This window comes from Corylus avellana, chromosome ca2 (genome assembly GCF_901000735.1).
Source record: "Corylus avellana chromosome ca2, CavTom2PMs-1.0".
Taxonomy (NCBI): domain Eukaryota; kingdom Viridiplantae; phylum Streptophyta; class Magnoliopsida; order Fagales; family Betulaceae; genus Corylus; species Corylus avellana.
The window spans coordinates 31858517-31874519 of NC_081542.1; the positions used below are offsets into that span (position 1 = coordinate 31858517).

The window sequence follows — 16003 nt, forward strand, 5'->3', positions numbered from 1 at the left end:
GTAATTAAGAGAAAGGCAAAGCAGCCGCCAATCGGCATGCGAGGAGGCCTGTAACGGTTTAAGAAAATAATGGAAACCCTAGACACAAAAGAAGACGACAGCTCTCCACGTGTACCTAAAACCTTATTATTCGGAGGTCGTTACGATTTATCTCATCAACGCAATCACCACCTCTTTTATCGCCGCAAAAACCCTCTAACACTCTCCCTCCACTTCCCCCACGTCTCTCTCCCTCATCATATATTGCACAGCAGCCAGCCAGCCAGCCAAGCCAGCCAGCCAGCCAGCAGTGTGTTAATTCTAGTTTGATAAGGTTTGTTGGCGACTTCAGGTCTACAGCAATTCAACAAACAACAGCACAAACAAACACAGACAGGTATCTTCTAAGCTCTCTCTCTCTCTCTCTCTCTAATGTCTTATGTTTCATTTTCTTCTGTTTTAGATATCGTACGTTTGAAAGTTTGTCTCTATTATTGCACACTCTCTCTCTCTCTCTCTTTCTCTCTCTCTGGGGTTTTTCAGATTGGTTTCTTTAATTTGCTTCATTTTCTAATGTGATTTTTTCTCTGTTAGATTATATTTCCATGGCTTTAAGCTTTTGCTCCAGCTGGGATTCCCTCGAGCACCATTTCAACCAAGACATGGGCAGCTTCCAACCAGAGCTTCTCTCTTTTGCTGATGACACTTGTGTTGATCATCCAATCCTCCAGCCCCAAGAGTTCTTCCATGCTGACAACTACACCAATCAGCTGCCATATTTGCCAACCCCATCAGATTACTTGCTCTCCCTCTCACAAGAAATCTTTCCTCTGTACTCGGAAGCCCAGATGAGCTTTGGAAATCAATATTTCTCGAATTTTACACCTGGCTTATTTGATGGGTCGTATGCTCCGAATCCTGGTCTGGTTCGGGAGCCGGTGCCGGAAGTTGTGGCTCCTTTGCCGGAAATGGCTTTTCCCTGTGGAAGTCCTCCTCGTCCTCAGAGTATTGTGAAGAAACCCGATAATTATAAGGAGAGCTTGTCTGCGCAGAGCATTGCTGCCCGTGAGAGGAGAAGGAAGATAGCAGAGAAGACGCAGGAGCTTGGGAAGCGGGTTCCTGGTGGGAACAGGATGAACACTGCTGAGATGTTTCAAGCTGCCTTCAAGTACGTCAAGTACTTGCAGGCTCAAATTACAATACTTGAAAGCATGGGATCGATTCAGGTAATTTATCTTTCTTTTAAAAATAAAATGCAAATTAGTACTCGGAATTTACTTAATTTACAATTTATTAACTTCATGAATTCTTTTAATACGACATTGACTCAACTGAAATGGAAGCCGGTTAGTTATAGGATGAGGGGTAAATGTGTAATTTTACTTTAAAAAAAAACAATTGGGCAAGTTTACGTACCCGGTACTCATCCTATAACTAACCGACTCCTCTCCATTTCATTTGAAATGTATATGATTCATATCTCTTAAATAGGATTCATGTCATAATTTTATTTGCTCTGACATGTCACACTATTAAAATACGTAAAATCCGTGAAATTTGTATTCTTGTACATGTAGTTGTGCCCAAAATAAATAATATAAAGCATATATATATATTAATTAAAGTGGTTTATTAGACGCAGGAAACAAAAGAACTCCAAGATCTTCTTGCATCACCAATTATTCAAGAGAAGTTGTACTCAAAGGAGAAGTGCTTGGTACCAAAGGAATTTCTTGGAACCCTACCCAATAACCATGAATTCCAATGAAACCCATTGACATTGATGGTCACTTGCTGCCAACCAATAGCTTATGTTATCTTAATTTGTCTTTTTCCTAGCTTTAACCATTTGTTTTTTTTTTAATTAGTAGCTAGGTGCAAATGTAATTTTCATATGTTTCAAGAGGCAAATGTAATTATTAGTTTCTAGGTGCACCGCTTTTAGTAGGTGCCAAATGTAATTACCAATTTCTTGTAAACATATCTCGATTACTGATCCAATTTTCTTTTGTTTCAAGATGCCAAGCGGACTTTCAACATTTAACCCCAATTCTTCTTGTAAAGATGTACGTAGCAACCAAACAAAGCAGTCCTTTTTCTTAAAGGTCGAGGTCGAGTTATTATTAATGTGAGATTTGTGGAATTAGAGATTACTCTAATAATTTATTAACCAAAAAGTTAAAGTTAAGGCAACCAGTCCATACAATTTTTCATACATAGTTGTAAAATCCCACTTTATTGTCTAAAAAACGGCTGATAGGATTGATTAGAATGGTTGTTAGGTAGATATTTTTTGCAATTACTGACATTTCAAACCAATAAAGATTGAGGACGTGTTCCCAAGAGGTAGCTCAATCGGCTAGGACCACACCTAATAAAGCGAAAGTCATTAGTTCGAATCCTCCTCCCTCCTTTTGTGCGGACATGTCAAAAAAATAAAAATAAAATAAAAGAGATTGAGGGCGTGTTTGGAATTTCTCTTCGCAAAGCAATAAAAAAGTTTAGCCGTTTATCTTGGCATTATTCTTTTAAGTCATTAATCTCATATTTATAAGCGTGGGGAAGTAATGTTAGAAGGGGGAGTATAGTGCTCCTTGAGTCCTCTCAAATGTAATGTACATTTTAAAATCATTAATTAATAAAAATTCAATAATGATCATCTCAAATTTAATAGTAATTTTAAGAGACACACTATATTCCTTATAGCATTACACTAAGGGGGTTTGTGTTCACTATGAAACCTACACCCATCCATCTTTTTCAAGCTTGATCTTTGCCCAGTAAGAAAACGAATGCGCATTGCTAACGCAGAGCGGCTTTCAAAAGCTTAATTCCTTTCTTATTCGTTAGTGCAACCTGCACGAACCGCAAGGATCATTTACTTCTATAACAGAATATTCGTGACTTTTCTAGCTACTCGTTGTTTTTGCAAGAACATTGCGATTTCATAGATAAAAAGTACGCTTTTATACCAAATTTTTGAAATGTAACATTTTGGAGTGCATTTTTAAAATATTTACGTTTTCAAATCGCAAACAATAAAACGTAATTTTAAAGACAATTGCTATTTAATTTAAATGTCAAATTAAGATTTTTCTAAACGCTTACTACACCTTAATTAAAAATTTACATTTTTAAATCTCATTAAAAAAAAAAAAAAAAAAAAATTACAAACCGAAACAAACTCTCATGAGTGAGGCTCTAGAAGAAATTTGCCATTAAAATTTGAGTCTACTCTCAGTCATTCACTCACTAACCGTCCCCGCCAAAGCAGTGCGCCACGCGTAATCGTAAGGATTTCCCCCGCGCCAACCGCCACAATTTCATTCTCTTAATAATATATAACCGTTTTCTACATTTTAACAATCTGAAACGCCTTTTAATTACACCAACAACAAACAGCCATGGCTTCCATTTCTGCAACAATCCTTTGCATGATCTTCTTCTTCTCCATTATAACATCAACCTTCTCAGCATCAGTGGTGGAAGACCTCGCCAACTTACAACCACCTCCAGATTTCAACTCCACAATCACCACCAACTGCCTCCGCAACCCTTCCTTAAGATACTGCAATTCCTCCCCTGCAGCCTTAAACGAAATCTTCAAATCCACCATTGTCGCCAGCCATCTCTGCAACGAGTCGAAAAACCCCAACTGCGTCGAATCATTCCCCAAAATCGACCTCGGAAGCCGCCCGAAGATCACCCCCCTCTACTTGTCATTCACTTTCTTCTGGAAGTTCTGCCCATTAACCATCTTGTCCATTGATTTGTCCAACAATTCTATAAAGGGTAGCTTTCCAGTTGATGTTCTCCATTGCACCCAAATCCAAGCTCTTGATTTGAGCCACAATGGCCTTTCTGGGGATGTCCCAATCCACAGCTTCTCTCCCCTCACCAACCTCACACGTCTTAATCTGTCATACAATCACTTTTCTGAGAGCAAAATCTCTGAAACAGAGTTCTTCAAGCGCTTTGATGCTTCAAGTTTCCTTCATTCCGGCCTCCTCCCGGACCGGAACAAGTTTACCATCAGGGCCGTGTTCTTACTGGTTTGTTTCCCTATTTCTGTGATTGTGATGGTGGGTTGTTTCGGGTGGCTTTGCTTCAGGCGACCTGACCTTCTGCCGAGAGCGTTTGGTAGACAGAATAAGTTCACACCGCCGATGCTTAAGGCGGCGACCGGCGGGTTTTCGAGGAAGAATTTGGTGGGAAAGAGCGAGGGAGTTGATATTTACAGAGGAGTTCTGAGAGATGGGAGTGAAGCAAGGATTGAGATCTACTGGGATGACGATATTTCAAGGGAAAGCCGGCAAAGATTTGTTGAAGAATGCAAGGTTCTTGCTCAATTACGCCACAAGAACATAGTCCGGGTGTTGGGGTGGTGTAATGGAAGAAGACTGAGGGCAATTGTCACGGAATGGATGGAGGCCAAGAATGTTGAGATATGGCTGTTGGGGTCTTCTCCCCCATGGAAGCACAGGTTGAAAATATTGATGGGAGTTGTGGAAGGTGTGTGTTATCTGCAGGAGGAATGGCCTCAAGTTGGGTATGATCTCAGGACAGCTAGTCTTATGTTGTCTGATGACTTAGAGCCACTCATTTCAAGGTTTAAGGTTGCAGATCAAAGCAGCAGTACAAGGAGTAAGTACACTCCTACAAAACTAGGATTAAGGGCAATTTTTTAAAATGCACTTCCAATTATCATTATCTGTCTTTCTCATTGTTTGTTTCTTTCATTAGTTAACTAGATATCTAATTTGACTTCAGAGATTTACAAGTTTGGAGTATTTCTACTGGAGTTGATAGTGAACAGGATGTCAAGTGATGAGCTTGAGAGTGGGGAGCAGGGGTTTATTGATCATATCAGAGTGCATTATCCTGGAAATATAAGGAAGCTGATTGATGAAAAAATGAAAGTGACAGAAAATAGTATTGATCGAGTTAGACAGATAATAGGCATAGGTTTAATGTGCACAGATCAGTCAAGCAATCATCAGCTGCACTTGGGTCAGATTTGTGATATGATAATTAGAGCCTATGAATCTTGGGATGTTTTGGAGTCTCCTACTCATAAAAGATCTCATGGAGATAGAGGCAAGGGGCACAAGGACATACAATCATGATGAACCTTCTCCATAAACCAAATTTGTGTGTAGATTTAGATCTATCTATGTGGATTGTGGAAGATCCTAGCATTACAAAAAGTTCCCTTTTTTTTTGTTTTGTTTGTAAATTCTGATGTTTAGTGCTCGTATGATGTTTTAGAGTACATACTGAGGTAGCCTCAAAGTGAAAATGTTTAATTTGAAGTAAAATCTGCTGAGAAACGTGTGAATCTAAGCAAATATAATAAGCAATGTCCTTGTGCAATCTTTAAGAGGCAAAGTGGAATCTCAAACTTACTATTAATTATAAGACCCTAATAATCATGCTGAATTTAAGAAGCAACTGACAGCAATTCAAACAATAACATGATTTGATTAGTTATGACACTGTTTCACATTTCTGTTAAATCTTAAAACAAGACGTCAAAATGTCTTAAAATATCCTTAAATTCTCAAAAAAAACAAAAAAACAAAACACAAAACACAAAAGTCGCCTGGCTGACCCATGGCTTTGGTCACCGGTTTTGTTTTGTATTTTTTTAATATATTATTTAATTAGAATGAATTTGTATTGTTATAAGTTTTACTAGGGTATAGGGATACTTCATCCGTTTACTATTTGAATTAACCATAAACCCTAATGATAGTGATGAAATTAAAAGGAATTGAAATATGGGATACCAACATTGCAAATTTTTAAAAATCAAAATTATCATTGAAAAACCGCCTATGTTTCGAGACAAGTGGAGTTTCCATTTTTTTTTTTAATATAAAAAATAAAAAATAAAATAAAAAAAATAAAAACTTGAAAATGGGGAGAAGTACAAATCCTTTATGTTTACATTGTGCTCCCCAAAATTGATGCGGCTCTTAAAATTACCATTGAATTTGTGATAGATTACTATTGAAGGTGGAGAATAATAATTTTTGGGAAAATTATCATTTCCACCCATGAACTACCACTCGATTACTATATTCCCCTATCAACTACCAACTTTACATTACAACCCCATCAAATTACCATTTTGTTATCAAAACCCTTATTCCGTCAATTAAGGTTGTTAAGTCAAACGGTCAACCCATCACATGTGTGAACAGTACCTAGGGGGTTTTGGTAACGAAATGATAGTTTGATGGGGTTGTAATGTAAAATTGGTAATTGATGAGGGGAAATGGTCATCGCGTTGTAGTTTATGGGAGGAAATGATAATTTCTCCATAATTTTAAAAGCCACATCAGTTTTGAGAGAACACAAAGAGGACATTGGTAGGGTGGGTATCAGTTTGGTTAAGTAAAGCTATTATTATCGGTCAGTTAACAAAACTGTCAGTTAAATTGGTTAATTCACCAATTTCATTTCGATAACAAATTATTTCGAAATTTTAGGTTAATTTCGGTTGGTTAATCGATTAACCGTTGGCTGTTTTAATTGTGCCAATGCTATTTTTAAATGGGCCAAAAATTATTTATTTTGGGGGCCCTTTTTTTTGTGGGGGGCTAAATTAACTTATTGAACATAAGATGCAAATAATAAGAATATAAGATGCAAAAAACTCACCAAATACTTTCAACAAAACATCACTCCGCAAAGTCCATATGTCAAAACCTTAATCTGTGTCAAATTTGGCGGTTCGGTTCGATTCGATTCAGTTAATCGACAACAAAAATTTTATACCAATTAACCGAACCGAACCGACGTCGGTATAAAAAATACATACCGATTTTCGACTCGCATAAGTTGACGGTTAATTTCGGTTCAGTCGTAGTTGATAGACAGTCGCTAATCGGTAGGCAGTTAATTTGCCCACCCCTAGACATAGGGATGGCATTTAGACTCATTGGCCACAAGGACATAGATATAACATATGTTCAAAATTGTTGTGAGGAACTAAAACGATTTTGCTAATGTTATTCCTAATGTAATGAACTTTTTCAATTGTCTCTTCTAATAAGATCAGCTTAAATCCTTCATAATAGTCAAATTTGACTATTATTAGCTTTTTTTCCTCTCCAGCAGAATAGCTATTTTACAGTTTTTCCTTTTAATATGAATAGTAAATAGGCTAATTAGTCTATTCATTATTCATACTATAAACTTTGTTTATTATTATTTTTCTCTCTCTTTCTTCCTTTTACTCTATCTCTCCTCCTCTTTCTTTCACACTCTTTCCCACACAAAATAATATTTAAAGAAAATAGATAGTAAAATAGATAATCTATTGAAGTGCGTATGAAAAAATAAGTAGCTAAAGTAAACGATTTTGCTAATGTTATTCCTAATTAATGAACTTTTTCAATTATGTCTCTTCTAATAAGATCAGCTTAAATCCTTCATAATAGTCAAATTTGACTATTATTAGCTTTTTTTCCTCTACAGTAGAATAGCTACTTTACAGTTTTTCCTTCTAATATGAATAGTAAATAGGCTAATTAGCCTATTCATTATTCATACTATAAACTCCGTTTATTATTATTTTTCTCTCTCTTTCTTCCTTTTACTCTATCTCTCCTCCTCTTTCTTTCACACTCTTTCCCACACAAAATAATATTTAAAGAAAATAGATAATAAAATAGAGAATCTATTAAAGTGTGAATGAAAAAATAAGTAGCTAAAATAAAAAATTGTACTTTTTCAGTAGCCATTTTGCTTACTTCTGCTGGAGATACTCTTAAGGGCCTTCTTTGGATCCTCTAGTTGCCTACAATACCTTCGCCATATATACACACTATTGCTCCACAAGGCAGTCAATTGCCATTCCCAAATGTAGGTCTTGAACATTCAACTCCTACTTGAGCTCTCAAAATAAGATAAATAAAAGTGCCTCTAATATTCTTTGATTCTCCTGAGTACAAACAATTTTTTGCGGTCACGCCCATGAGCAGAAGCTCGAGTTTTAGTTTTCCCTGACTTATGCGGTGGGGGAGTTTTGCATGATGTTCCAATGATCTAATCAAGGGAAGCCTCGGATACCCCATTTATTAAAAAAAAAAAAAAAATTGTTAATGCATAATAACACTATTGGAAAGGCATAGAGCCTCATATATCTGCAATCTTCACAAACCCAAAACGGAGAAAATCATGGAATGACTGTAACTCCAATTGATTTTTATTTATTTATTTATTTTTTAAAATTGACAAAGAAAGTTCGATTTTGGAAAAACTATACTTACCTCCCTAAACTTACACCTCAATTGCAATTTGCTCCCAATCTTAAGAAAGTTACAATTGACCCCCCTTAAAAAAAAACTATTAGGTCATTTCACTTGGCCTCTCGCCATTAGGATTTTTCATTAACTTAGACTGTGAAAGCATGAAATGTCCACTATATCCCAATGAGATGTGTGAAGATACAAATATACCCATTCAATTATATATATATTCTCTGGATGGAGGAGAGCCACGGCGAGGTCTCCTTGATGAGGAGTCCCCCAAGATGAGCTTATGATGCCAATGAAGCCATGGCCAGAACGCAACTGCTGTGCCTGCAAACTTCAAAGACTAGATTTTGAGATTTTTACTTTCATAGGCATTTTTAGAGAGCTTTATTTTTTTTTTATTTATTCATTTTTTAATTGAACAAGGAAAAATGTTACATAAAAGGATCCTTCTCACTCTTGATTCGAAAGGAAGAGGGTGTGGACAATCCTAAAAATGAAAATGGGTGAACTCTCCAACAACAGACCCAAAACAAAAAAAAAAACAATGCAAAAATATAAATAAAGCGTAGAAAATGAGTCAAACGAGTGGAATCAAAGATATCGACACACATTATGGATCATACTCTCATTCCTTGTTTAACCTATTGGTAATACTCAAAACATTTATAGTAAGGTGTCATTGGTTCCATTGAAATTGTAGCGCATTCAAGAAAAATAACTGAAGTAACACACTTATGCATGCAACAACTTTCATGGGTTCATAAAATTTATAATACAAAGGTAAAATTATGTGAAGATCACTAACATTTACATAAACTTTACCACTTAACCAAGAAGACTAATCATAGGGAAGATCTCCAGTGGGAAACAACTATGTTTTATAAGCAATGGGTATGGTATCAAGATTTACAACAAAACATCAATATGCAGTTTCAAAACAAAGTATAAAATTTGCAGGTGAATACAAGCTGGCCAAATGTGCAAAAGTAAGGAGTAGATGAACAAGGTAGAAAAGATGGCATCTTACAAGAATGAATGGAAGGGCAACAAACAATGGGAAAGCACAGCTCCTTCTGTAGCTATCTCAGAAATTCAAGACACATTTCCTCACTTAATGATTCCAGGTTTATTGGCTTGCACTTTAGATCTGGTCCTAAGAACCCTCTTTGGTAAATCGGTCATCAACGCATACATCTTCACAGCAAATAATTCCTTGAGCCATCCGCTTTGATCCTGATTAAAGCCAATCAAGTGTTAGAAAACAAGATTGACTTTGTTGCACTCCACTGCAAATCATTTTAAGCTTTGTTTTTAAACAACAAGCTTTCGATTCTCATGAGAGAGAAGCCCAGTTGTTGTCAAAATGTATTAGTTGGTATATGCAATAAACTTCAAGGAACAATGGTATCAAACAGAACTGCTTATGCTCAACAACCTTTTTTTCCATACCTATAAGCAGGACAGAAATAACTCTATCTGCAATACTTAAAATTGCTTACAAACAGCTGAATCCAAGCACTCTCTTAGAGCCAAAGTCCCTAAAAGATAAACTTACATGTAATCTTTTAACTCTTTAAGCCACCTAGTTTTCACAATTTTAAAATCTAATGAGTTTACCTACTTTCTTTCTTAAGACAACTCTATTTTGATTGAGTTACATGTTGAACTACTACCTTAGCTGCATTTTCAATAATACTATTAAGAGTCAGACAAAGCCTTATTACAATAACAATCAAATCTGTTAGACCAGAAATGCTGTAAGATATCAACCATCTTTTCCCAATAGAATGATTTTTATACTTGGCTCTCAGGTTCTTTCCTAACAAGACTGAATCAATTCACAACATTGACATTAGCCAAAGTACAATTCATAAATATGAGATTTTGGTCTTCCTTACTACCATATACTCCAAAATCCAAATTAACGTCCACTCCTCTCTTAATTAACATCTCTTACGTAGGCTATCCATCTATTTTAAGACAAACAAATTTACATTTTCAATTGTCATTAGAAGTTAATATTTCTTCTATTACTCAACAATACATATCCCTAAGATTGAGCTTGCTGTCAACATGGAGGAAAAAGAATAAATCCATTGAAGATAGAAAGGGATTACAAAAATATGAACCAATATTTATGCATATCTCTAAACTGTGACCAGGACTTCAGAATTTGTATAAACGTCTCTGAATTTTGGTAAGTTACTTGGACAGGCTAGCTATCGAGGACTGTCTTAAGATTGGGAGCTATAAGACTCATCCTTAACTTAAAAACATGGCCTTGTAAACTAAGAAATTCCAGATCCTGCATCCATAAAATAATATTTCCTTTTTCCACCTATTAATATTATTGTATTTCTATAATAGCAAAAAGAATAAGAAAATCATGATAATTAAGCATTAAAGGAGAAACAAAAACAGTCGTCCAAAGATACAATATAACACCTCGCTCCAAGTGGTATGATATTGTCCGCTTTGGGCCAAGCCTGCACGATTTTATTATTGGGTTTACCCCGAAAGGCATCAAACCATTTAGGGAGAGCATATTTCATATAAACACATCATCTTTTCCACATCCAGGCAACGTGGGACGTCACAATCACCCTTCTTGGGAGCCAGCGTCCTCGCTGGTGACCCTCATTGGCTTGTGCACACTCTCCCATCTCAGGCTATGCTATTGCTCTAATACCATATGTTACACACTGCTCCAAGTGATATAATATTGTTCACTTTGGGTCAAGCCCGCACGGTTTTATTATTGGATTTACTTCAAAAGGCCTCATACCATTTAGAGAGAGCATATTCTATATAAACACATCATTTTTTTCCCACCCAGGCAATGTGGGACATCATATACAAGGTGTTGAAAAATAAAGACTTAATCTCTTCCAAAGTCCTTCAAAGTCCTCTTATGGTTCTCAAAACTTCTATTATTCATTTTTCTCCATAGGCACCACAAAAGATATGAAGCCACCATCTTCCACAGTAGCACTCCGAGTGCTACCAGCAGTCCACCAACAAGCATATAGGTCGATTATTCTTCTAGGCATAGCCCATGACAACCCAAACCAATTAAAGAAAATTGTTCAAATGGCACACGCAACCTGATAATGAAGAAGAAGATGGTCCACAGACACCTCATTCCTTTTACACACGCAACACTTATCAACCACAATGACGTGCCGCTTTTGAATGTTGTCTATGGTAAGAATCTTACCTAGAACAACCAACCAAGAGAAAAAGGCCTATGTCAAGGGAACCTTAGTTCGCCGAACACTTTTCCAAGGGAAACGGAATTCATCATTACAGCTCATGACACTCTAAATGGATTTAACACAAAACAACCCTTTTTTGGATGGGACCCACCACAACTTGTCCTCACCTTCCGGTCTCATTCTCACCAAGTACAATACCCTATAGAACAAGGCAGAGACATCCACCTCCAAATCATGAGCTGCTCTAGCAAAGCTCATGTTCCATTGAATGAAACCTCAAGGAAGTTCCATGTGATCCGCAACAGAAGCATCGTTTGCGTAAGCAATACCAAATAAACCTAGAAAGGCTTCCTTGAGGGCGATATCCCCACACTATAGATCACGTTAGAATCTAACCTTTGAACCATCTCCTACCTCAAATCTGATATGATTTAAAAGCTTCATCCACCCTCTCCTAATATCTTCCATAACCCCACCCCAATAGGCTTACTAGGGCACCACCCTCCACTGAACCTCTCTCAAGTCCATAACCCCAAATCCATTTACCTAAGAGTGCATTTGAACCTCAACAAGTTTCTAATCTCCAACCCACCCTTGAAGATCGATGAACAAACCTTGGACCATCTCACCAAATGATATTTGAACTCTTTACCTAGCTCACCCCATAAGAAATTACGTTGAAGCTTCTCAATACGGTTTGCAACACCCGTAGGGAGAGGAAAAGAGACATGAAGCAAGTAGGTAAATTAGATAGGTTGCTCTTGATAAGGGCAACCATACCACCCTTAGACAAATACAACCTTTTTCAACTGGTCAAATGACATTCTATCTTCTCAATAACACCGTCCCATATGTGCTTGGCCCCCAACGGAATACCAAGATACTTCAAGGGTAGAAATAGCCCAGAATCCCAATCAACCTTGCCACATTATCAACATTTCCCACAAGAACAAATTCCAACTTGGCTAAGTTCGTCTTCAAACCCAACACAACCTCAAAACATAAGAATAAGCCTTGTAGATTACTTAGATGATCTGGGTTGGCCCCACTGAAAGGCCAACCCATTACACTCCTCGCCAACAACTGCTGAGATCAGTGTAAAGAGTGTATTGGCAGGCTTTGAAACAAGCTGAAGTTCATGAGTCATCACCGTTGCTGCCCCAAGACCTGAAACACCAGCATTCGTCCTTCCCTCCACCTCTAGCCTAGGTTAAAGCTCGACAATCGGACCAACAAAAGTGTTGGAAGAGACAAAGCAATCAGAGGTAAAGACCGGCATGTCTAACTGAGGTTGAGAGAGGTAACGAACGAGCCACCAGCTAATGTTGCCGGGTCAGTGGGCTAACCCACCCCTGTGTTCTTCAGGCTCAAAATTGTATCCTTCTTCAAGTGCGAGCACTGTCCCTTTCTCATAACCTTCTTCGGGCCCAAACCTGAATCCTTCTTTAGGTGCATGCCTTGCCCCTTACACAGCCCCCAGGATGAGCCAATACCTGTAGCTTGGGTTTGAAAGAAATTTGGGCTGAGATCCTTTATTACCAATAGGAACCTTCCCCTTTGGGTAACAAGGCTTAAAGCCTTGCACCAACTATCAGACCTTTAGCTGAACTAGATCGTGGGACACTTGAGCCTTTAGCTAGACATGTCTCCAGTGCAAGACCTAGTAGACCACATGCATGAGGGCTCATGCCCAAGTCCATCCATTTTAAACACCTCATCACATCCCTTTTAATACAGAGTAACGAGTTTCCAAAGGAATGCACTTCGAGCCTTTCACCAAAATGAGCTGTCATTTCTCAATTTTTCTTCACCAACATCTTCTCCAATCTCGGACGCAACGTCAGAGCCACTTGTTTCAGTCAACATTAGCTGCTCCTTTGGTGCTAGGATTTTAAAGCACACAGAACCGCCCTTCAACGCTAGCAGAGATTCCACCTCCTTCGTTGGAGGCTTCAAATCCATAGTCAGAGACATCGTTGGAGGAGCCTTATTTGTAGACAACAACACCTTTGCAAAACTTCTCTCCCCTCCGATCTCCGGCATGGAATTAATCTCCAACATTGATTTGTTGTTGCCACCACCGTGAATCGACTGAGATAAATTCACGACCACTCTTAGCTTCGAAGCAAAAGACCTCCAACCTTTGTCGTTTCTCCCTTCCAGTACAATGATAGAACCCCTCCTACCTCCACAACCAAGAAGCAATTGTGCTTGTTGGAACACCATTGAGCAAAGAAACTGAGGAAGCCATCTCGAGAGTGTTTCCAAAAAACCGAATGCTTTATGTCATCAACTCCTCAACAGTTTCTTGTAGCTAACAACAATCATTTCTTCCCAAGAAAATAGGCCGAATGAAACCCCTACATTTCTCTCAAATCCTCAAACCAGTAGAAATGCCCTCCATTGCCAACTCAAATACTTTGGATTCAACGGAACACCACCTTAACAACCCCATGCGACCTAGCTGAAAATGACAGCTGGAATCCAGAACAAACTAGAGAAGGGCATCGTAACACTCCTTCACGTACTGCCAATATATATATATATATATATATATATAGAGAGAGAGAGAGAGAGAGAGAGAGAGAGAGAGAGATTCATAAAGTATGCAATTTGGAGCCCTGAACTATCCAGCCACCCAACAAACTCAAATTCAGCTTTTCAAATTATGTTGTTTTTCTTTTTATATGCCAATTTATGTAGTATTATTGATATTGTTAGAAGAATGTAGAAGAATGTGTTAGAAGAATGTAGAAGAATGTATTAGGGTTTGAGGGCAATTTGGTCATTTATGTATTCTCAAAGCTTATATATAATATGTTTGAGGTAGGCTACGTATCTTTGAACAGCCTCCTCTTTTCTCTATACTTTATTCATAAAAACCTCTCAACATGGTATCAGAGCCTAGGGTTTATACCTTTTCCTGATATCTTATTCTTCTCTCCCAAATCTTTTTCTTTCTTTTATTTTAATCGTTTTTTTTTTCTTTCCCCGGTTCTCTTTCTTTTCTCCTCTCCCATTTATATTGCTACTGATTGAAAGTAGTTGAAGTGCTGGGCTTCAAGCCCGTGGTGGAAGATGGCGCTAGGTTCCCCATCGCAGATGGTATGAACCGCCGTCATCTCCATGGGCCTTAAGTCGTCGTCGATGATTGGTTGGAGTCGTCGGTCGGTGCTGTCTGTGGTGATTACTGCTCTCTGCGGTGGCCGGAGATTGTAGTTGGTTGTTTTTCCGGCACGATCTGGGCAAGGGTTGGTTGTCGCCGGCGTCTGGCAATCTCCGGAGGTGTGTTTGTTGTCGTTGGTTGTTTTCCGGCACGATCTGGGTGTCGCCGGCACGGGTTGGTTGTCGTCGGCGAGGTCTGGCTGTCTCCGGCGCAGTTCCGGCGAGGTCTGGCTGTCTCCGGCGATGTCTGGCAGTCTCCGGCGTGTTTCCGGCAGTTTTCACAGACAAAGATTGGGTGTTTGGCTCCGGGTGCCTGCTGTCGCGTATTCGGGATAAGGATATCCCAACCTTCAACCGGGATAAGGCTATCCGGTTTCTGGTTATCCCCTGTCCAGACCGGTCCAGCCCATTTTCCGGCCGGTTCAGTCCATTTTCCGGCCGGTTCAGTCCATTTTCCGGCCGGTTCAGGCCAGGTTCAAGCCGGTTCAGGTCAGTTTTTGCTAATTTCTCTCGGTTTCTTCCGGTTCACTATGGTTTAGACCTGTTTTTGCTCAACTTCAGTCCGGTTCAGGTCAGTTTTTGACGTATTTTATCGATTCTACCATGGTTTGAGTTGTTTTTGGTTGGCATTCATCATTGTCAGCAAGCTTTGCTTCGAGTTGGGGCTGTTTTGTGTGAGTTTTTTTTTGTTTATTCTCCTTGGTAGTTCGTTGGTTGGTGGACTTGTGTAGTTGTTTGCATCTGGTTAGTGCATTATAATGGCTCCTTCTTCCGATTTAATTAATTCTGCCTCTATGGGTCCGGCTACTATGACACTTGTGAAACTTAATGGCAAAAATTATAGTTATTGGTCACGATCTGTGGAAGTATACTTGAGAGGGAAAGGTCTGTATTCTCACTTGGAATCTGAGCAATCTCCGGAAGATGACTCCAAAAGCCTTTGGGACCAGGCCGACAATCAGATTATATCTCTTATGTTGAATAGTATTGAACCTCACATTGGATCCTCATGTCTCTATCTTCCTACTGCTAAAGCAATTTGGGATCATCTCCGGCATATGTACTCTGGCGCTGGGAATATCACTCGAGTTTATGAGGTGTGTCAACGATATTTTGGACTAGAACAAGGTACTCAATCTTTAGATGAGTACTACAATCAGGTTGTGACCGTCTGTCGGGAAAGAGACATGTATAAGCCGCTCTCCACTGACTTGAAGAAAATGGAGAAGCAACGTCAAGATGTGGATGTGGTTCGATTTCTTCTCGGCTTGAAACCTGAGTACGAGTCTGTTCATGCGCAGATTTTGGGTGGTTCTGATCTCCCATTGCTTTCTGAGGTTTTTTCTCGGGTTCAGCGTGCTACTATTTCTGATCATG

At 38.6% G+C, this 16003-nt stretch overlaps 3 protein-coding genes across 4 annotated transcripts in view; 2 read left to right on the plus strand and 1 right to left on the minus strand.

The window, feature by feature from the left end:
- The first annotated feature begins 337 nt into the window (after positions 1-337).
- Positions 338-1877, plus strand: LOC132173008 (transcription factor bHLH52-like). 2 transcript variants are annotated; one of them, XM_059584572.1, is made up of 3 exons: positions 338-376; positions 574-1205; positions 1616-1877. In XM_059584572.1, the coding sequence occupies exons 2-3, from the start codon at positions 585-587 to the stop codon at positions 1745-1747; spliced, it is 753 nt and encodes a 250-aa protein (XP_059440555.1). In that variant the 5' UTR covers positions 338-376; positions 574-584; the 3' UTR covers positions 1748-1877. The 2 variants fall into 2 exon arrangements, with proteins under 2 accessions (XP_059440555.1, XP_059440556.1); XM_059584573.1 differs by lacking the exon at positions 338-376 and adding an exon at positions 431-447.
- A 1506-nt stretch (positions 1878-3383) lies between these two features.
- Positions 3384-5105, plus strand: LOC132169610 (LRR receptor-like serine/threonine-protein kinase FLS2). Its single transcript, XM_059580621.1, has 2 exons — positions 3384-4623; positions 4750-5105. The coding sequence occupies exons 1-2, from the start codon at positions 3384-3386 to the stop codon at positions 5103-5105; spliced, it is 1596 nt and encodes a 531-aa protein (XP_059436604.1).
- A 4002-nt stretch (positions 5106-9107) lies between these two features.
- The window catches only part of LOC132172735 (alpha N-terminal protein methyltransferase 1), a 39886-nt gene continuing 32990 nt past the window's right edge, over positions 9108-16003 (minus strand). The window contains exon 8 of the mRNA XM_059584291.1: positions 9108-9479. Coding sequence (XP_059440274.1) covers positions 9354-9479 — 126 coding nt within the window. The 3' untranslated portion in view covers positions 9108-9353. The remainder of the gene's footprint in view (positions 9480-16003) is intronic.

Coding starts and splice junctions, on each gene's coding strand:
- LOC132173008 (XM_059584572.1), top strand. CDS start 585: ATGGCTTTAAGCTTTTGCTCCAGCTGGGATTCCCTCGAGCACCATTTC. Junction 1,206..1,615: donor AAAGCATGGGATCGATTCAG/GTAATTTATCTT, acceptor GTGGTTTATTAG/ACGCAGGAAACAAAAGAACT.
- LOC132169610 (XM_059580621.1), top strand. CDS start 3,384: ATGGCTTCCATTTCTGCAACAATCCTTTGCATGATCTTCTTCTTCTCC. Junction 4,624..4,749: donor TCAAAGCAGCAGTACAAGGA/GTAAGTACACTC, acceptor ATTTGACTTCAG/AGATTTACAAGTTTGGAGTA.